General features: G+C 40.4%; 1 protein-coding gene across 1 annotated transcript in view; it reads right to left on the bottom strand.

Moving 5' to 3' along the window:
* The window catches only part of MGAT4D (MGAT4 family member D), a 53,192-nt gene extending 32,503 nt beyond the window's left edge, over positions 1-20,689 (bottom strand). Inside the window, exons 1-2 of the mRNA XM_088828011.1 lie at positions 20,596-20,689; positions 1,785-1,943 (exon numbers count right to left, since the gene is read on the bottom strand). Coding sequence (XP_088684137.1) covers positions 1,785-1,943; positions 20,596-20,689 — 253 coding nt within the window. The remainder of the gene's footprint in view (positions 1-1,784; positions 1,944-20,595) is intronic.
* Positions 20,690-21,698: the final 1,009 nt, after the last annotated feature.

Raw genomic sequence — 21,698 nt, 5'->3', positions numbered from 1 at the left:
AGTTCAGTCGCTCAGTTGTGTCCTATTCTTTGTGACCCCATGGACTGCAGCACGCCAAGCTTCCCTGTCCATCACCAACTCCCGGAGCTTGCTCAAACTCATGTCCATCAAGTGGGTGATGCCATCCAACTATCTCATCCTCTGTCAACCCCTTCTTCTCCCAACTTCAATCTTTCCCAGCATCAGGGCTTTTCCAACAAGTCAGTTCTTCGCATCAGGTAGCCAAAGTTTTGGAGCTTCAGCTTCAACATCAGTCCTTCCAATGAATATTCAGGCCTGATTTCCTCTAGGATTGACTGTTTTGATCTTTTTGCTGTCCAAGGGACTCTCAAGAGTCTTCTCCAACACCACACAGTTCAAAAGCATCAACTTTCTTGATGCTTTCTTTATAGTCCAACTCTCACATCCATACATAACTACTGGAAAAACCACAGATTTGACTATATGGACCTTTATTGGCACTGAACTGATTGGCAAAGTAATGTCTCTGATTTTTAATATGCTTTTTAAGATTCTAAACTCAACAACAAGAAAAAAACACTCAATAAGAAATGTGTAAACTATCTGAACAAGCATCTCATCAAGGAAGATATATGGAGGGCCAAGGAGCACATAAAAACAGTTCAACATCATTAGTCACCAGAGAAATACACCTTAAAACTGTGAGAGGCCATGACACCAGAAAGGCTGTAAATAACTGGAGTGACTGTGACTCTCATACATTGCTCCAAAATGGTACAACCACTCTGAAAAACATCTTGGCAGTTTCTTATAATGTTAAACATCCACCTATCATATGCCCATCAATCCTAGATATTTATCCTAAAGAAAGGAAAATTCTCTTCATACAAAAAAATCTGTACACGAATGCTTATGGCAACAGGTAGCTGTAATCACCAAAAAACAAACAAAGAAGCCTGAAAAACAATCCAAATGTGTCTTAACTGGTGAAACAAACTCTCCACTGCACATCCATACAGTGGAATGCTATTAAGCAACAAAAAGGCAACAAACAATTGGTCGCATAACAACTTGGATGAATCTATGCTAAGTGAAAGAATCCATAAAGGTTATACACTGTGTGATTCCATTTGTATGGCACTCTGGAAAATGGAAAACTACGGAGAATTGATCAGTGGCTGCCAGGGGCTGAGTTCAGGGGAGGTACTGGATTATAGAAGGGGAAGCAGGAGGCAGAACTTTTCATCCTGAAGAAATGGGGAACCACTGTAAGTTGACGTGCAGGACAGTGTAGCCTTCACTTCGGCTAACGTGAGCATAAACAGGGGTGGACAGGACTGGAGAGAGAAAGGGGAAGCAAAGACGTATGTTAGCAGTCGTTCAGATGAAGCATGAAAGCAGCCTGATTAGGGCAGTAGAGGCGGTGACAGAAAAATGTGGATAGATTCGTGAGATATACAGGATTATGAATCAACAGGACTGCTTACTGACAGTCATGGGAGAAGTATGCTAGAGAAAAAGGAAGGATTCAGAGAAGATGTGCAGGTTTCTGGCTGCTTCCGTCAGATGGATCACGGACGGTGGTGTCGTTCACAGAGACAGAAAATAGAAGAGGACCGTTTTCGAGGTACAGGTGAGACAAAATTTATCACTGATGCCTCTTACCGTACTTTTGCATGTTTCATAGAAAAAGAATGAGTACTGATTTAGTTATATCTACTGGAAAGAAATGCTCTAAAATCAGAAAGCATAAAATCTAAATTTCCAAACACAAAAGATTACACACAACAAACCACCATACACAAAACAAAAACAATGCAAACCTGTGTTTTGTGCATCACGTTTTTTCTTTGTAAAGTCAAGCTTCATTTCCTTGAAGGCACTGAGCAACTCTTGGCGATTTCTTTCTGTTTTGTTTTTTAAGCGTAGTATACTTTCCTTAAACTCCAAAATATGGTTTCTACAATTAGTTAATTGATTATCTACAAAGAAAAAATGTAGATATTTATACATGTAGCAATATCACATAATTTTCTATAATATATGGGCTTCCTAGGAGGCGTTAGTGATAAAGAACCCACCTGCCAACGCAGGAGACATAAGAGACGCAGTTTCGATCCTAGGCAATATCATACAATTTTCTATAACAAAATGTAAAGTATATGCTTCAATACAGTTATATATAACACTACATGTATATGTATGTGTGTGTGTATAGTGCATGGAGAAAGAAATGGCAGCCCACCCCAGTGTTCTTGTCTGGAGAACTCATGGACAGAGAAGCCCAGTGGGCTTCATGGGATCACAAAAGAGCCAAACATGACTTAACAACTGAACAGGAACGACATGCATAGTGCTGTGCTGTGCTTAGTCGCTCAGTCGTGTCTGACTCTTGTGACCTGCCAGGCTCCTCTGTCCATGGGATTTTCCAGGCAAGAATACTGGAGTGGGTTGCCATGCCTTCCTCCAGGGGATCTTCCCAACCCAGGGATCAAACCCAGGTCTCCTGCAACGCAGGCGGATTCTTTACCAGCTGAGTAACCAGGGAAGCCCATATAGTGCTACAATATATAATATATATGTACATGTATACATAAAAAAAGAATGAAGTGTTTAAAATGGTAATATCTAAAGGTGAGATTATCAATAGTTTTTGCTTTATTATCTTGTGCTTTTCTGTATTTTCCAAATTTTCCATTTTATGCATGTACTAGATTTGAACTTAGAGGGAAAAGCAAGTGAAGGCAAAAAATTCACTTGTAGGAATTTTTCTGAAGAAAATGACCAGAAATATGTATACAGACTTGGCTCTAAGGCTGTTTAACACAGGCAGCATTATTTATCACTGTAAGAAAACTGAAAACAACCATAATGCTCAGGGATGGAAGTATCCTAAATAAATTATAGAATACTTTTTAAGAGTTCTGGTGGCTCTCGGCTGAATATCTGTGTGACACTGGGCAAGCTACTTAATTTCTGTTAGCCTTTGTTCCTTCAGGTGCAAAAGAATATATAAACATTCTTGCTGCAGAGCTGTTATGAAGTTGCAATGCTATTATACATGTAAACCATGTGGTAAAGCACACACACACAAAATGCTTTGACAAATGTCTGACAAATATTATTGATCAATTGACTACTCTTTCTTCATTTATCAATTAAATATTGTATAGCAATGAAAATCACCCTGTAGAAGAATAATTAAAGTTTTATAAAATTGTTTTTTAAGAATAAAATCTTATAATTTCCATTTAGCAAAGAAAGTACATTAATATAGTAAAAAAAGTATACAAGTTTATATTTTAATATATAATCTTTGGTTTGTTGAATCACTTAATAATTTATTCCCTATTTTCACAAAATTCTTTTGTTCCTAAAATCATTTTCTTTGTGTCTATAATCAGAAAAAAATTAAGAAATAAAAAATTAAACACCTTTTATTTGTCAAGTACTCTTTGTTCTCGGAAATACAAAATAGAGATGGTCAGTTTCTGCTTTCAGGAAGTTTATAGGCTGATTCAGTTCAGTTCAGTTGCTCAGTCGTGACCGACTCTTTGCGACCCCATGAATCACAGCACGCCAGGCTGATTGGTAGAACTAAATTAGTGACTGAAATCAATCACTACTGCTGCTACTTCTGATATTATAGATTCTCTTCTCCTTAGGTTTTAACTAATTAAGCACACACATTGATGACATCAATTCCAAACAGGGATGATGAGCTTTATTTGCAGCTCTGACAATGGGATACTGCACAATGTACTGGGATGTCCTGTTTCCCTACCCAAGTTACCCCTACTCTCACCTCATTACTGAGAGGAGCTGGACAGCAGTGAGGCCACATCCACAAAGGGGATGACTTGCCGCGTGTGCTTACTACTTACGAGGAAAGAGTAAAGAGGAAGCCTATTCCTTTCTTCAGACAGTTATTATAAGAGGACAAGCCAGAGAAGGCCCAAGTTGACTTTTTAAGGAAGCAATTCTGCCACCTTGTTAATCTGGCCCACTGACGCTAGGTCTGAACAATCTCACCTTTCAGAAGAACCCTCAGTCTTCTGAGAAATGTAATGAGCTGCTGGGCGAAGTTCCAAGGGTTCCCTTTCAAACGCCCTCTCGAGGAGGGTGAAATGAAAGATAGCCCCTTAAGGAAATATGGGCAGAGAACGAGTTCCACCCCCTGGCATGCAATGACAGCAGTACGCACAGAGGGCAGCGGTGAGAGGGTTGGGGGTGGGAGGGGAGAGCAGGCTGGGGAAGGGTTCTGAAGGATGAGATCGCTCACGGACTCTTGAAGGGGAAACAGGGAAAGGTACTCTGTTGGAAAGCAGTGTGAAAAGGCAACGAGGCATTCAAAAATACAGTCTCTACAAACCCAGAAGCTGTTCATTATTTCAGGACAACACAGGGAAAATTTATAGTGAAGGTAAAAAAGGATCTCATTATACTGGTCTTTTGATAAGCTATGATAAGGAGCCTGAACTTTTTCATATGAACCAGTGTTTCTCAAACCTTTCTTCTATAAAACCTCTAGAGGACTTCCCTGGTGGTCCAGTGGTTAAGACTCCAAGCTTCTAATATAAGGGACATGGGTTTGATCCCCAGTCAGAGAACTAAGATCCCACATGCCATGCAACATAACCAAATATATCCGTTCCGTTCCGTTCCGTCGCTCAGTCGTGTCCGACTCTTTGCGACCCCATGGACTGAGCCCACCAAGCTTCTCTGTCCATGGGATTCTCCAGGCAAGAATACTGGAGTGGGTTACCGTTTCCTTCTCCAACCAAATATATATATATATATATATATTTTAAAAAATAAATAAAACACCTCTAATGGCAATGAATTTGAAGAAAAGGGACACAGGTGGAGATATAACTTGAAATGCCCGCAGCCTTCATGGGATTTCTGTAATGTTTCTTTAATATGTGGGCAAATTTTGTAGCCCATTCCACAGCACATACTTGTTTTAATATGAAGATAATGGAATCACTCTTTTTTCTTTGGGTGACTTTATTTATCTCAGAACACCACTACAGATTATCGTGGGAACAGCTATCTCAATTGTGAAGCACTGCTGAAGACTATTAGGTAATCACTACCTAATAGTTCTAGAAAGATCATTCTGATGACACCATTGACGATTGTTTCAGGAAAGCAAAAATAAAGCCAGAGAAACTATCAGGTAGGAACCTATAGTGGTATTAGTTTCAAGTGAGAGACGATAAAGAATAAACCAGGGCACAAAGGATTAGGAAGTAGGAGATGGATATGAGAAACATCTGAGAACTTTTATTGCAAACACTTAACTGATAGATGGGCTTCCCTGATAGCTCAGTTGGTAAAGAATCCGACCTCAATGTGGAAGACTTGGGTTTGATCCCTGGATTGGGAAGATCTCCTGGAGAAGGGAAAGACTACCCACTCCAGTATTCTGGGCTGCAGAATTCCATGGACTGTACAGTCAGTCCATGGGGTCGCAAAGAGTTGACACGACTGAGCAACTTTCACTTTCACTTTCAACTGATAGAATAGAATCCCTCTTAGGATTCCAACATGACTCTAGATTTCTAACCTGCTATTCAATCTGCATTGGGAAACAGGAAAAGTATCGGGGCCAGAGGTAGTCATGATGCTTCTGAGGCATCCAAATGTGTGGCAAACACATGGCGCAGAGAAAATGAGGGCACCTAGTAGTCTCCAGTCTTGGCCACTTTGCTGAAATATGGAAACATCTTCTCAGAGAATCAATACACAGGGGAGCATGTTAGAAAAAGGCACAGAAAAGAAAAAAACCCATTGTAATTTCACTGCTTAAAGAGAACCACCATGCAGGTTTAGTTTACATAGTTCTAGACTTGTGCTTACTTTTCCCCCCTTTGCTTCAGTATAAAAATGTCAAAAACAATCACAGAGGGGAAAAATGCAATAAGTTAAAGTGGCTCATTTTACACTGAAAAAGGCTTATGCGTTCATCATAATCTATGACAAAAACAAATTCTTTATGTTATATAGTCAAATATCAAAATATATAAGGAAAACTATTAGAAACCCAAGAATATGGGGAAAATTATATTTTAATTAAGAAGGAAAGCATAAAAATTTTAATTAGCAAGGAAAGCATAAAAATTGTCAGTTGAGGTGGAATGAAAGAGAATTCACCCCTTGGAAGACAATAAATTCCAGATGAATTTTTTAAAATTAAGGTAAAATACAAAGGTATAAAAGTAATGGTGATATATCTGGACTGAAACATTTAATATTTTTTCACTTGTCTGCCTTTTATAAACAAGAATACACTTATATGTAGCCTGTGGCAAAGGTTCCGTCCGTTCAGTCGCTTAGTCGTGTCTGACTCTTTGCGACCCCGTGTACTGTAGCCTACCAGGCTTCTCCGTCCATGGGATTCTCCAGGCAAGAATACTGGAGTGAGTTACTATTTCCTTCTCCAGGGGATCTTCCCGACCCAGGGATCGAACCCGGGTCTCCCGCATTGGAGGCAGACTCTTTAACCTCTGAGCCACCAGGGAAGCCAAAGGTTGGGTAATGCCATTTCCCTATTCTAAACCCTTCAGAGATTTCTCATCACACTCAGACAAAGAGCCAAAACCTTCACCACGTCAGAGCCCCACATGTCAGACCTTGGCTCCCTCTCTGGCCTCATTCCCGTCCCTCCCACCTGATTCTAGGCAGCAGCTCCAGACATACTGGACTCCATGCTGTTCCTCATGCAAACCACTCTCCCCACCTTACACTTCGACTCCTGCAAATTTTCTCAGCTCATCTGCAGATACTGAGTGACCAGAGCTCCCTAATTTCATTCAGTTTTCTGCTAAAATTCTGCCTCCTCTGAGAAGCTTGCCCTAACATCCTTCATGAAATAGCACATCCCTTTCTCCCCTTGTCCTTTTTTCCCCTCAAATCACTTATCATTGACTGCTTACTACTGTTTACTATTCCTATTACTGTTATTATTCACTGTTTTTATGTCTCTCTCTAGAGCTCTATAGAACGAAAGCTTGAGAATAGCAAGAACTTTGGATTTTTTCAGTATTAAATTCTCTATGCCTGAAACAGTAACTGCCACATAGCACTTCCACAAATACATGCTGAATGAATGAATGAACAAATTAATGTATAAATGGACTGGCCAGCATAGAAACTAATTTGAGTGACTCTTAAAAGTGAATCATGCTTTGATCAAAAGAACTGCCACTATCCAGATAAATCTTGAATATTCATACAGTGTATACTATTTGAGGATACTTCAAACGTTTACAATGGATGTGGGTTTAACCAGGAGAATCCTGTCACTGGGATTCCCAGGGTAATATACTCTTTGTAAAATGGATACTGTGTTTGGAGTCATGGATGATGCAACATATCTATACTTCCACAATGTAAGACAGTCCTTGAGGGATTAATTTGGTAAACAAAAAGAGTTTTCTCAAGAGGAAAGAGTAGTTATAGAAACAACAGTACAGAAATATTAAAGGATACAATCTCTACTCTTGGATCTGTTCCTTGTATATTCTTACCTGACAATTCAATTCATCAATGTTCTATTTAAAATATTTATGTTACTTGAATATTCAGTTACATATTTAGAGGAAGAACCATTACAAAATTACTTTGCAAAAGTTTGAATAATTTGACGTTTTGAGTTAACTGAGGTGAAATTGTGAAAACAAACATCAGTTCCTGCGTACATTGGGCAAAAGTGACTTCACTCATAAGAAGGGTCCAGGTAAGATCCTTAGTACCACTGACTTTGCTTCTCACAGCAGAGGTACAGCAGAGGTCCAAGGCACTGCTCCCCAGGAACAGTAAAATGCAAGTCACATTTGTAATTTAAAACTTTCTAGTAGCCACATTGAAAAAAATGAAAAAGAAAAAAGTAAAAGTGTTATAAATAGCATAGAAAATGTAATCCAATATATCTAAAATATTTTTCAACATGTAATCAACACAAAAGTATTGACAATTAATGTAATAATTTGCATTCTTTTTGTGCTCAGTATTCTAAATCCTGTGCATATTTTATACTTTTACAATACACCTTAATTCAGATGCTAAATTTTGATAGTTACAGTAAAATGCAGTCTTAACAAAACAACATAATTTTGCTTAATTGAGAAAGAATTTGCACTGTTTCTGTTACTAAATTTAAATTGTTGTTGTTCAGTCGCTAAGTCAAGTCTGACTCTTCGCCACCCCATGAATTGCAGCATGCTAGGCTCCTCTGTCCTCCACTGTCTCTTGAAATTTTTGCTCAAACTCATGTCCCTTGAGTCAGTGATGCTATCTAACCATCTCATCTTCTGCCGCCCCCTTCTCCTTTCACCTTCAATCTTTCCCAGCATCAGAGGCTCTTCACATTTAGGTGGCCAAAGCGTTGGAGCTTCAGCTTCAGCATCAGTCCTTCCAATGGATATTCAGGGTTGATTTCCTTTAGGATTGACTGGTTTGATCTCCTTGCAGTCCAAGGGACTCTCAAGAGTATTCTTCAGCACAATTCAAAAGCATCAATTCTTTGGTGCTATACAGTCCATGGAATTCTCCAGGCCAGAATACTGGAGTAGGTAGCCTTTCCATTCTCCAGGAGATTTTCCAACCCAGGGATCAAACTGGGGTCTCCTGCATTGCAGGCGGATTCTTTATCAGCTGAGCCACCAGGGAGCCCTATCTTAATATAGGAAGTCTGATGTGATATAGCCATGATCTGACGTTTCCATCTTATTTCACTCACCAAACATTTCCAGTAATGAGAAGCAAGCTGATATAGTCATACTTTCTTCCATTTAATACTTACCATGTACCATTCACTGTGCTATGTGATAGGTGAGCAAACACAGACAAAGCCAGGTTCTTGCCCTAAATAACTGACAATCAGGGTGCTCTGGTTGGAGAAAAGAACATATATTTAAACAACTAATTATAAATTAATTGTTAAAATGGAATTATCATTAAGTGCTATACGCAAAGGAAGGCAAGAATGATTCTTTTTTTTTTTTTAATGACTAATTCTTAAGGATGACTGAAGAGTCGGGGAGGGAAGTGGGAAAAGTTTCAGAGAAGAGGGAATATTAGAAAATTTGAAGAATGTGTTTAATTTTGCATATAGCAAGGAGAGGGAAGGGTATTCTAGATTAAGAAAACAACAACATAAATACGTAAGTATAAAATTGCATGAATAGTGAGGGAAAAGCAAGTGATTTAGTCAGTAAGGAAAAGAAGGAGAAACAGTATTAAGTTCAAGTATTGGTCCATTTTAAACTTATTATTCACTTATTTGTATGCCCATTGTGGTTCCAAAGAAAGAATATTTAAGGTAGTTAAAATGGTAAATACATTTCAGATTACACCCCTCCATGTATGCTTTGCAATAATCAAATTATACTATGTACCATGCTCTTTAAACTCCCTATGAGTGGTTCCTCTATGCCCTAGTTTTATGGGGAAATATTTTAACAGTACAAAGAGTATTGATGACCTGAAACAAATAGATTGCTGGTTATTTCTCCTGGATAAAAAAAAAAAAAGAGTTTATTCTGTATCAGCAGAGAACTGCAATTCAGAGTCCACAACCATGGTGAGACGTATGCCAAGTCCCTCCACAGCAAAGGAAGAAGCACTGTTTAATAGAGGGGAAAAGGAAGTAGGGAGGGCTACAGTAAACAAAGAGTCCATGGCTTTTCACTGGCTGAGCCCTTGATGTTAAAGAAGAGGAGTTTTGGGGACTTCCCTCGTGGCTCAATGGTGAAGAATCCACCTACCAGTGCAGGAGACATGGGTTCAGTTCCTGATCCAGGAAGATCCCACAGGCTGCGGAGCTACCAGGGAAGCCCCTAAGCCATTGATAAGGCTGCACACCAATTTCAGCTGGTGCTAAGGGTATTATTTTAAATATTTAGCAATCTGTATGGTATGAGTGGGCTTCCTTGGTGGCTCAGACGGTAAAGAATCTGCCTGTGATGAAGGAAACCCTGATTCAACCCCTAGGTTGGGAAGATCCCCTGGAGAAGGGAATGGCTACCCACTCCAGTATTCTTGGCTGGAGAATTCCAATTACAGAGGAGCCTGGCAGGCTACAGTCTATTCATCACTAAAAAGAAAATTTGGCCATAAGACATTGATAAAACAGCACACCAATTTCAGCCCTGACTAGTAGTAAGAGTTGCACACAGGAAATGCATTATATTTCATAATGAAAGTAAATATATACTTCACATCCCCCCAAGGGAAATGTGTGTGTGAATCCATAGTTCCACATCCTCACCAAATGGGATTTCCTAATTTTAGAAGTCTGAATGGTATTAAATGATATCTTGTGTTTTTAATTTGCATTTCCTTGATTGCTCATGAAGTTTTTCAACGTTTGTTCAACACTTATGTTGCACTTGGTCTCAGAGTCTACTTTGCTGATATTTATTGCTACACTTTCTTTCAGTTTGGGCTGCTGATATATATTTTTCCATCCTTTTCTTCCAACATGTCTGTACTTTAAATTTTAAGTATGTCTTTTGTAAACATCATGAAGCAGGGTTTTGTGTTTATATCCAGTTAGGAAATATTTTAATTTCTCTTTTAAATAATTTACTATTAATACAATTAGTGATATCATTATGCATTATTTGACTATTATTTTAGTGGTTAGACTACAGATTTCAACATGAATCCTTGACTTACTACACTTTAATACAAATTCTTACATCCTCACTTCTCAATAGTACTACAAGTTGAATACCGTTTAACTCTATTTACCCCTCCCCTACTTTCTCTTGTAATTGTTGTCACGTATTCTGTTCTACATAGCTTAAATTTCACAAGCCATTTCAACTATTGTCTTGAACAGCCCATTCTTGGATCCTGGACTCTGCTGATTTAGGGTTACTCCCGGGAGCTATCTTCCTCAGCAGTCCTGCTCCATGCTATTTTGTAGGCATACTCCGACAAGGTTTTACATAAATGTGTGCACCCATATACTCTCCCCCTTGACTGGAGAGAAGGGTGCTTTCCTTCCAATAAGAACAGAGAGGCCCCCAAAAATCCACTCATAAAGTCTGGGTGCTCCAGAATGAGGCTTCTCTCCACTAACTTAAAACTGGGGAGCATTTCCATCCTGAGTTCCAGTATTTCAAACTCAAGGAAAAACTAGGAAACTGAGAGACCTAAGCCAAGAAAATATTTCAAGGAGAGTGTAACAGTGACAAAAAAAAAAAAAATGCAGACAGATAAAGCTCTCCAGCACAGTAATAAAAAGCCACTGCATCCACAATCCTCAAAGCCATCATTCACATGTTATTGGTGAAAGCAGCAGCCACTTGATCTCCAAGGCCTCAGTGTTCATATGTACTTCATCCCAGTGGACCACAGATGATAACTGAGAGAACTTTTGCTAGTGTCTATCAGCTGGACTTCCTGTATCCACCAGAAGGGTAGCTCCCTGGCAGTGTGGTAGACTATCATATCACTATGGTTAAGTCCAAGTGATCCCCTGGAGAAAGGAATGGCTACCCACTCCAGTATTCTTGGGGCTTCCCTGGTGGCTCAGAGGTAAAGAATCTGCCCGTAACATGGGAGACCTCGGTTCGATCCCCGGGTCGGGAAGATCCCCTGGAGAAGGGAATGTCAATCCACTCCAGTATTCTTGCAGAGAACTGCATGGACAGAGGAGCCTGGGAGGCTACAGTTCATGGGTCACAAAGAGTCAGAGAGGACTGAGCAACTAACACTTTCACTTTTTCTTTTGCTTTCTTAAGCCCAAGTAAGGCAAACAAGCAATTCCAGATTCTCTTTCATGAAAGTGTTTATTGGGTGATTCAGCCTCTTCAGGGGCCCCTGGCCATCTGCTAGCTGCCTCCCATGCCTGTCATCCCTGACAATACTGAACCTGCCGCTGCCTGAACACCTACACTGCAGTGAGGGCTAGTGGTTTGGAAGAGGAGCCACAAAGAGCAAAGTGACTTCTGCCTTTGTGCACTCTCTAATCTGGCACAGAAGCCTCCCACTGGCAAGATGGAATGAGAACACAGCTGGCCAGGGCATCTAACAGACTACTGGTTTTGATCATGACAGGAATTTAGAAGGGCTTATAAAGATTGTCAGCAGATAGGAGTTTTAGAAAGCTCAGGAACAAAGCAAACTTAACAGCATATTACAAGGGACATGTATAAATTGATGAAAACTGTGTTCTAGAATGAATAGACAGAAAAGCAGAAGGATATAGTATACCTGAAAAGCACTATGAGCCAATTCAGCATAATTAAGATTTATACAATTTTCACACAACAGCAGGATATAAATTCTATTCAAGTTCCCATAAACGAAACCAGGAGTCACTGGAACCATATTGACGGACATAAAACAAGGTGCAAAAATCTCATGGTCTAAAGGTATTGAAATCATAGAGAGTCTGTTCTCTTATCACTGTGGAATTATGTTAGAAATCAATAACAAAAGGTATTTGAAAATAACCACATATTTTCAAGTGCAATGAGACATTTACCAAGAGAGATCTTTGACTTAGCCATTGAAAGCCTCAATAAAAAACTGAAAAAACACAGAGGTTGACTGCAGTGAAGAAAGCATTTAAATGAGGAATTAATATCAAATGAGAAATTAATATCAAAGATATTTCAAAAACCATAAGCACTGAAAATCAAATGTCCACTTTTAAATGATGAGTGTATCTAAGAAGTAACAAGAAAAATTAGAAAATATTTGTAACAGAATAAAAATGAAAAGAGAATTTATCAGAATTTGTTGCATACAGCTGAAGCTGCTCAGTGCAACTAAATACAATGTGGAATCTTGAATAAGGTATGAATACAAATAATGGACACTAGCATAAAATTTTGTGAAATTTGAACAAAATCTGTACTTTAGTTAATAATACTGCAGCATGTGTTAATTTCTTGATTTTTTTTTTACAACATAGTATTTCTTTATAGTCTCAGAATTACAAAAGTTTTTCTACTACACTTGATCAAGGCTTGAGAAAGAACAACAACAAAAAGAGATGGAGAAATTGGAAAACAAACTAAATGAAATGGGAGCACTGAATAAGAAATAGAAAAAGTGAAACAAACGAGATAAAAGATCGCTATATAATCCAGTTGTTTTTAAACACGGCTGCTCATTAGAATCACATCTGGAGCTTTGGAGGAAAATAACAATACCTGGGCATTTGTATTTTTCAAAAAATTCCAAGATAATTCTAATGTGCATCTGGATTTTAAAAAGTGACTACAAGTTTTTCTATTAAATGGTTCAGTTCAGTTCAGTCGCTCAGTTGTGTCCAACTCTAGTTTTTAGTAATATAAAATTATTTTCTGTTGACCAATCATGATACGATGGTATTAAAACAAAAAAGTTACATAATAGTAAAAGATGTTTGTTTTCACAATCAATAGCCAGACAAAAAATAAAAGATAATTAAAATCGCAAGCCACAGTGAAAACATGATTAACCTAACCATATAAAATAATTACATACAATTTGGGGGGGGTCAAGCAGAGTGATGTGCTAAGTGGAAGTACATACATGTACATGTTTTCATCCATCCATCCAGTCTGTCTTTTGGTTGCTGCATATAATCCATTTACATTTCAGGTAATTATCCATATGCATGATCCCATTACCATTTTCTTAACTGTTTTGGATTTATTTTGTGTAGGCCTTGTCCTTCTCTTGTGTTTCCTGCCTAGAGAAGTTATTTAGCATTTGTTGTAAAGCTGGTTTGGTAGTGCTGAATTCTCTTAATTTTTGCTAGTCTGTAACTCTTTTGATTTCTCTGTCAGATCTGAACAAGAGTCTTGCTAAGTAGCGTATTCTTGGTTTTAGGTTCTTCTCTTTCTTCACTTTAAATATATCATGCCATTCCCTTCTGAATTCTAGAGTTTCTGTTCAGAAAACAGCTGATAACCTTATGGGAGATCTCTTGTATGCCATTTCCCTTGTTGCTTTTAATATTTTATATTTGTCTTTAATTTTTGTCAGTTTGATTATGCCTGGGACTCTGAATTTCTTGGACTTGGTTGACACTATTTCCTTTCCCTTGTTAAGGAAGTTTTCAACTATTAACTCTTCAAATATTTTCTCCAGTCCTTTCTCTCTCTCTTCTCCTTCTGGGATCCCTATATGCAAATATTGGTGCATATTTAATGTTGTCCTGGAGGTCTCTTACACTGTCTTTTATTTTTTCATTATTTTTTCTCTGTTTTGTGGCAGTGATTTCCATCATTCTGTCTTCCAGGTCACTTATCCACTCTTCTGCCTGTAACTAATAACCAATAGTTATTCTGCCATTGGTTCCTAAGAAAGACTTCCTCAGTGATCAATGCAAAGAAATAGAGAAAAACAACAGAATAGGAAAAACAAGAGACCTCTTCAAGAAAATTAGATTCCAAGGGAACATTTCATGCAAAGATGGGCTCGATAAAGGACAGAAATGGTATGGACCTAACAGAAGCAGAAGATATTAAGAAGAGGTGGCAGGAATACACAGAAGAACTGTACAAAAAAGATCTTCACGACCAAGATAGTCACGATAACGTGATCACTGACCTAGAGCCAGACATCTTGGAATGTGAAGTCAAGTGGGCCTTAGAAAGCATCACTACGAACAAAGCTAGTGGAGGTGATGGAATTCCAGTTGAGCTATTTCAAGTCTTGAAAGATGATGCTGTGAAAGTGCTGCACTCAATATGCCAGCAGATTTGGAAAACTCAGGACTGGAAGAGGTCAGTCTTCATTCCAATCCCAAAGAAAGGCAATGCCAAAGAATGCTCAAACTACCGCACAATTGCACTCATCTCACATGCTAGTAAAGTCATGCTCAAAATTCTCCAAGCCAGGCTTCAGCAGTATGTAAACCGTGAACTCCCAGATGTTCAAGCAGGTTTTAGAAAAGGCAGAGGCACCAGAGATCAAATTGCCAACATCCACTGGATCATGGAGAAAGCAAGAGAGTTTCAGAAAAACATCAATTTCTGCTTCATTGACTATGCCAAAGCCTTTGACTGTGTCGATCACAATAAACTGTGGAACATTCTGAAAGAGATGGGAATCCCAGACCACCTGACCTGCCTCTTGAGAAACCTGTATGCAGGTCAGGAAGCAACAGTTAGAACTGGACATGGAACAACAGACTGGTTCCAAGTAGGAAAAGGTGTACGTCAAGGTTGTATATTGTCACCTTGCTTATTTAACTTACATGCAGAGTACATCATGAGGAACGCTGGGCTAGAAGAAGCCACAAGCTGGAATCAAGATTGCTGGGAGAAATATCAATAACCTCAGATATGCAGATGACACTACCCTTATGGCAGAAAGTGAAGAGGAACTCAAAAGCCTCTTGATGAAAGTGAAAGAGGAGAGTGAAAAGGTTGGCTTGAAGCTCAACATTCAGAAAACAAAGATCATGGCATCTGGTCCCATCACTTCATGGGAAATAGATGGGAAAACAGTGGAAACAGTGTCAGACTTTATTTTTTTGGGCTCCAAAATCACTGCGGATGCTGATTGCAGCCATGAAATTAAAAGACGCTTGCTCCTTGGAAGGAAAGTTATGACCAACCTTGATAGTATATTAAAAAGCAGAGACATTACTTTGCCAACCAAGGTCCGTCTAGTCAAGGCAATGGTTTTTCCCGTGGTCATGTATGGATGTGAGAGTTGGACTGTGAAGAAGGCTGATCGCCAAAGAATCGATGCTTTTGAACTGTGGTGTTGGAGAAGACTCTTGAGAGTCCCTTATACTGCAAGGAGATCCAACCAGTCCATTCTAAAGGAGATCAATCCTGGATGTTCATTGGAGGGACTGATGCTAAAGCTGAAACTCCAATACTTTGGCCACCTCATGTGACGAGTTGACTCACTGGAAAAGACTCTGATGCTGGGAAAGGTTGGGGGCGGGAGGAGAAGGGGACGATGGAGAATGAGATGGCTGGATGGCATCACCGACTCTGGACATGAGTTTGAGTGTACTCCGGGAGTTGGTGATGGACAGGGAGGCCTGGCGTGCTGTGATTCATGGGGTCACGGAGAGTCGGACACGACTGAGCGACTGAACTGAATTGAACTGAACTGAAAGTATTGTTCATCTCTGTTGTTTGTTGCTTAGTTCTTCTAGGCCTGCGGTAACATTTTCTGCATCTTCTCCATTCTTTTTCTGAGACTATGGATCATCTTCACTATCATTATTCTGAACTCTTTTTCTGGAAGGTTCCCTATCTCCACTTTATTTAGTTGTTCTTCTGAGGTTTTATCTCGTCTCTTCATCTGGGTCATTACCCGCTGCCTTTTCATTTTGATTAACTTTCTGTGATGTGGTTTGCATTCTGGTGGCTACTGGATTGTAGTTTTTCTTGCTTCTCTGTCTGCTGTCTGGTGAATGAGGCTAACAGGCTTGTGTAAGTTTCCTGATGAGAAGCTTTCTGGGGAAACCCGGGTCTTGCTCTGGTGGGCAGGGCCACGCTCAGTAAAACTTTAATCTAATTGTCTGTTGACAGGTGGTGCTGTATTTCCTCCCTGTTAGCTGCGTGGCCTGAGGCGACTCGGCCCTGGTGTCCACAGGCTCTATGGTAGGGTTAATGGTGACCTCCAGGAGGGCTCACCCCAAGGGGCGCCTCCTAGGACTGCTGCTGCCAGTGCCCCATCCCCTAGGTGAGCCACTGCCACCCCAAGCTGCCACAGGACATCCTCCAACATGAGCAGGTGCCACCCAAGCCGCCACAGGACATCTTCCAACACGAGCAGGTGCCACCCCAAGCCACCACAGGACATCCTCCAACACGAGCAGGTGCCACCCCAAGCCGCCACAGGACATCCTCCAACACGAGCAGGTGCCACCCCAAGCCGCCACAGGACATCCTCCAACACGAGCAGGTGCCACCCCAAGCCGCCACAGGAGATCCTCCAACACGAGCAGGTGCCACCCCAAGCCGCCACAGGACATCCTCCAACACGAGCAGGTGCCACCCCAAGCCTCCACAGGAGATCCTCCAACACGAGCAGGTGCCACCCCAAGCCGCCACAGGAGATCCTCCAACACGAGCAGGTGCCACCCCAAGCCGCCACAGGACATCCTCCAACACGAGCAGGTAGGTCTAGTTCAGGCTCCAGTGCGGGCACTGCACCTTTCCCCAGGTACTGGTACGTGCAAGATTTCGCTTGTGCCCTCCAAGAATGAAGTCTCTGTTTCCCCAGTCCTGTGGAAGTCCTGTAATCAAATCCCACTGACCTTCAAAGTCAGATTCCCTGGGGAGTCCTGGTCCTTTTGCTGGATCCCCAGGCTGGGAAGCCTGATATGGGGCTCAGAGCCTTCACAACAGAGGAAGAACTTCTTTGGTATTATTGTTCTCCAGTTTGTGGGTTGTCCACTGGGTGGGTATGGGATTTTATTTCACCTCAAACCATGTGATTGCACACCTCATACTATATCATTGCAACTTCTCCTTTGTCTTTGGACGTGGGGTATCTTTTTTCTGGTGGTTTCCAGCGTCCTCCAGTCAATGGTTGTGAAATAGCCAGTTGCAATTTTGGTGCTTGTGCAGATGAGTGCATTCTTCTACTCTGCCATCTTGAACTAATCTCCCTGATAGTTCTATTTTTAATGTTTTCAGGATCCTCCATTACTGTTTTCCATAGAGGCTGCACCAATTTACATTAAAAATATACATGCAAATGTACATTAAAAATGAAGAAGGTTTCTCTGTTCACCACATCTTCACCAACACTTGTTAGATGGCTTCCTATCTCACTCAGAATAAAAGTCATAATTCTTACTATGATCTCCATGATCTCTTCCTTCTACAATTCTCTTCCTGCTTGCACTGACCTCCTGGCTGTTTCTCAAACATATCAAGGTGATCCCACCACATGGCCTGTGCACTTGCTTTTCTTGTTGCTGGAAAAACCTGCCCCCAGCTAACCACAGAAAATGTTTCCTGACTTTAGGAATCTGCTTGAATATGCCTTTCTCAGAGAACCCTTCTCTGACAACCCTATCTAAAATAGCATTTTCTCTCTTGCTCCTCCCAACACTTGACATCCTGTCCCTACCAACACCTGACATCGTACAACAATTATATCATTCATGTTTGTTGTTTGTTTCACCAACCAGAATGTAAGCCCTATGAAAACAAGGATTTTACTTGCATAAAGCAAGGGTTTAAAAATTTTATTTGTGTAGTTCTTACAACATGAACAGGTTGTATTGCTATTGAGTTACTTGGTCATGTCCAACTCTTTGTGACCCCATGGACTGCAGGACGCCAGGCTTTAATACTTTTAAAATTCATTCATTCACTCAACAAATATTTAGCATATCTGCTATGCTTATGCTAAGTCACTTCAGTCATGTCCAACTCTGTGCAACCCTATGGACTGTAGCTCGTTAGGTTCCTCGGTCCATGGGATTCTTCAGGCAAGAATATGGGCGTGGGTTGCCATTTTCTTCTCCAGGTAACCTTTCCAACCCAAGGATCGAACCCATGTCTCTTATGTCCCCTGCAGTGGTAGGTAGGTTCTTTACTACTATCGCCACCTGGAAAGCCCCTATATCTATTATGTGCAGACATTTTTCAAGATTTTGAGGACACAGCAGTGAAGCAGACAGGCAAAAATAGGGAAAAAATTCCTCTCCTTATGGAACTTACATATTTATTGAACAAACTAATGAATTATTAATACTAGGAGTTTTCAAAAAGAAACTAATTAATAAAAATTAATTTTAAAAGGGGAACAATAAAGCACTAGGTAGTCACTATTTTTCTAATAAGTATTCCCAAATTTTCATTGATAAGAATTATAACCATAAATCATGGTTTAAAGACAGTGGGACCATTTCTGGTGTTTTATAAAAATCAATATTTCAGAAACTAAGTGAAGCCTGTGTTTTCTTCTGTTGATGTAAGAACATCTTATTATAGTGCTAAAATTGATTTCCTAATTATTTCAGAGCTAGGTTCCCTAGAAACACAGACTCAGAAAATGAAAAAACCATTTCATCTGCTCTTAAGAGCAGTGCATTCTCAAAAACAATGTCTCATTTTCTGAACCTGAACATACAAATGATGGGAATATTTATTAATAGATGCTTTGAGGAACCAAACTTCATTTTCCTGGACAAAACTGGAAAAAACATCCAAATGATTGTATGTATGTCAAAGTCTACCATTTCATTATAAGAATACTAACTGTATTAAAATGCTTTTTGAGGTTACCAATTTAAATTATCTTCTAAAATTACTACAAAACAAAGTTTCTATTTTGCTTTCTAATTACCAATAACTATTTTTTTGTTACGAAAGTGTTCATTGTTAACTGTCCTAAATAAAAACACATTTGGTTCTTCACAGGAATGAAGAAGGAAAAAAATGTATAAAATGGCTGAAGATCAGTAGTATAAATCAAATTAATATACATTTCTGATCTTTCAAACAAATGGGGTAAAATGTTGACATTGCATGTACATGACAAAATTTACTGTTAGGAAACAAACAAAATTTTAACTTTAGTGAGATTACATCAACATTAATTAGAGGACTAAAGCCACTTCCAAACTTGAACCAGCACATGAGTCATCCATAAATGTGCTTAATAAGAATTACAATTTAACCAAAAACAATTTAACCTAAGAATAATCTTGGAAGGCGGAGTTAGTATATTTGCAGGATTCCTAAGTCTTAAATTCCAAATTCAACTATACATATATGCTCACTATGGACTACAGTTGAAAGAAAAAATACTGGAAACCTAGTTAACTTTGAATTTCAGACAAATAATATTTTCTGTATAAATATATCCCATGCAGTTTTTGTACTTCAAACTAATGCATTCATTGTTCATCTGAGATTCAAATTTAACAGGACAACCTCCACTTTTACTCGCTAAATCGGCAACCCCACAGATAACCATAAACTAAAAACCTTGGTGCGTTTCAAAGTGGTCACACACATGGTCCGTTTGAGAAAGATCAGGTGCTAAACCAGCACTCTAAATTCATAGTCTCTCTCTCCCCCTCGTCACCTCATCCCTAAACAAAACAAATCAAAAAACGCTAGGGAGCCCTGAAGTGTGGCTCAAAACTATGACGTTTTGATAGAACACGAAAGAGTTTCGAAAGAGGCTGATTGTGTAAAAGGAGTTCCCGAAGTCAGACATTCACATACACCCGGGGCGGATTCATGTGAATGTATGGCAAAACCAATACAATAACGTAATTAGCCTGCAATTAAAATAAATAAATTAAAAAAAAAAACGATGGGGAAAAGAACGACGAACTGTGGGGAATGCAGGGCACGGAAGGGGCCCTTGAACCTCTGAGCGGGAAAGAGCCCGCAGAGGTGAGGGGACCAGGGAACCCCGCTGACCGACCATCAGCGCGCGCCCGCAGGGGTCACGACCACCCGGTGAACCAGGGGCGCTCTTTACAGTTTAACCGCTGGCCGTCTAAGGGCGTGGTGGTGGTGGGGTGTGGGGGTCACATCTGCAAGTCCCTAATATGAGACCGAGACAGCCATCATGTTCCCACATCTTCCCACTTTTCTCCAACCCGGCCGCTCCAGGCATCTTGGAGACCTGAAGCCCCAGAATCGAGAAAAAAGGCGGGAGAAGCCAGGCGCCGCTTACTAGTTTGAGTCATCCTGGAGATGCAGAAGCAGGAGAAGCTGAAGAGCACGACAGCGATGAGCGTGATGAGCAGGTTCACGTGCCTGGCCCTCATGGCGCTGATTCGACGGCGGCAACCCGCAGCTTGGCCAGAATAGCAGAGCACACAGCAACCACCCCGCCACCCGCAAAGGATGCGCACGCACTGTGCCTGCGCCCCGGGGCGCGCGCCGCTGCGCCCCTCGCCGGCGCCGCAAGGAATCGAGCACCCCAACCCTCACCCACCCACCCGTACACGCACCCAGCTCCCTTCCCCCAGCAGCATTTTGCCTTCTATCCTGAACCGCTTGCCAGGGCTGCTGATTATTAAAATGAAATAAACTATGCCAAAGCTCCCACTCCAGGTGAGTGCTCAATAACTTTATTGTCCAGTAAGATGTCGCTTTAGCCAGACTCTGGGCTAAACAGTTGGCATACATGACCTCATTAAGTCCTCACAAAATCTCACTTTTTTTTTAAAAGTATAAAATGAAAATAACATCATCTTCCTAATATGCTGAGCAACTAGCTGCAAGTTGCACAGTTGGAAGCAGTTCCTTTTTTCTTATACAAAGTACAAACTTTGTACATGGACAAGAATTTCCTAAAGAAAATGTGTCTTTATTTGGAATTTGCTAGCCTTAAATGGACTTTCCTGGTGACTCAGGTGGTACAGAATCTGCCTGAAATGTGGTAGACAAGGGTTAGATCCTGGGTTAGGAAGATCACCTGCAGGAGGGCATGGCAACCCCCTCCAGTATTCTTGCCTGGAGAATCCCATGGACAGAGAACTGAGCAGCTAAGCACACACACAGCACAGCCTTAAACAGTAGATGTCAAGTGCCCAAGTGACTTGAGAGGCTTAGATTTTTGTGTAGGGCGTGACCAAGACTAGACATTCAGTTTAATCTCATCACCTTTATTTTTAAATATTTTGGTAGCCCGTCCCCCCAAGAAAGGAGCAGGGAGTCAAGTTTTGTGGCCAGGGGGAGTTGTAAATATAATGAGCAACAGCCAAAGAGAGATTTGCTGGACTCAGCAGAGTTCAAGGTATCAGTTTCTCAGATTTTTACCCAAAACTGGGA

This window comes from Moschus berezovskii, chromosome 19, assembly GCF_049115385.1.
Source record: "Moschus berezovskii isolate FMDL1 chromosome 19, NW_MosBer_1.0, whole genome shotgun sequence".
NCBI classification, from domain to species: domain Eukaryota; kingdom Metazoa; phylum Chordata; class Mammalia; order Artiodactyla; family Moschidae; genus Moschus; species Moschus berezovskii.
Note: the sequence above shows the minus strand (reverse complement) of the source record. Positions and strands in the feature narration are given on the sequence as shown.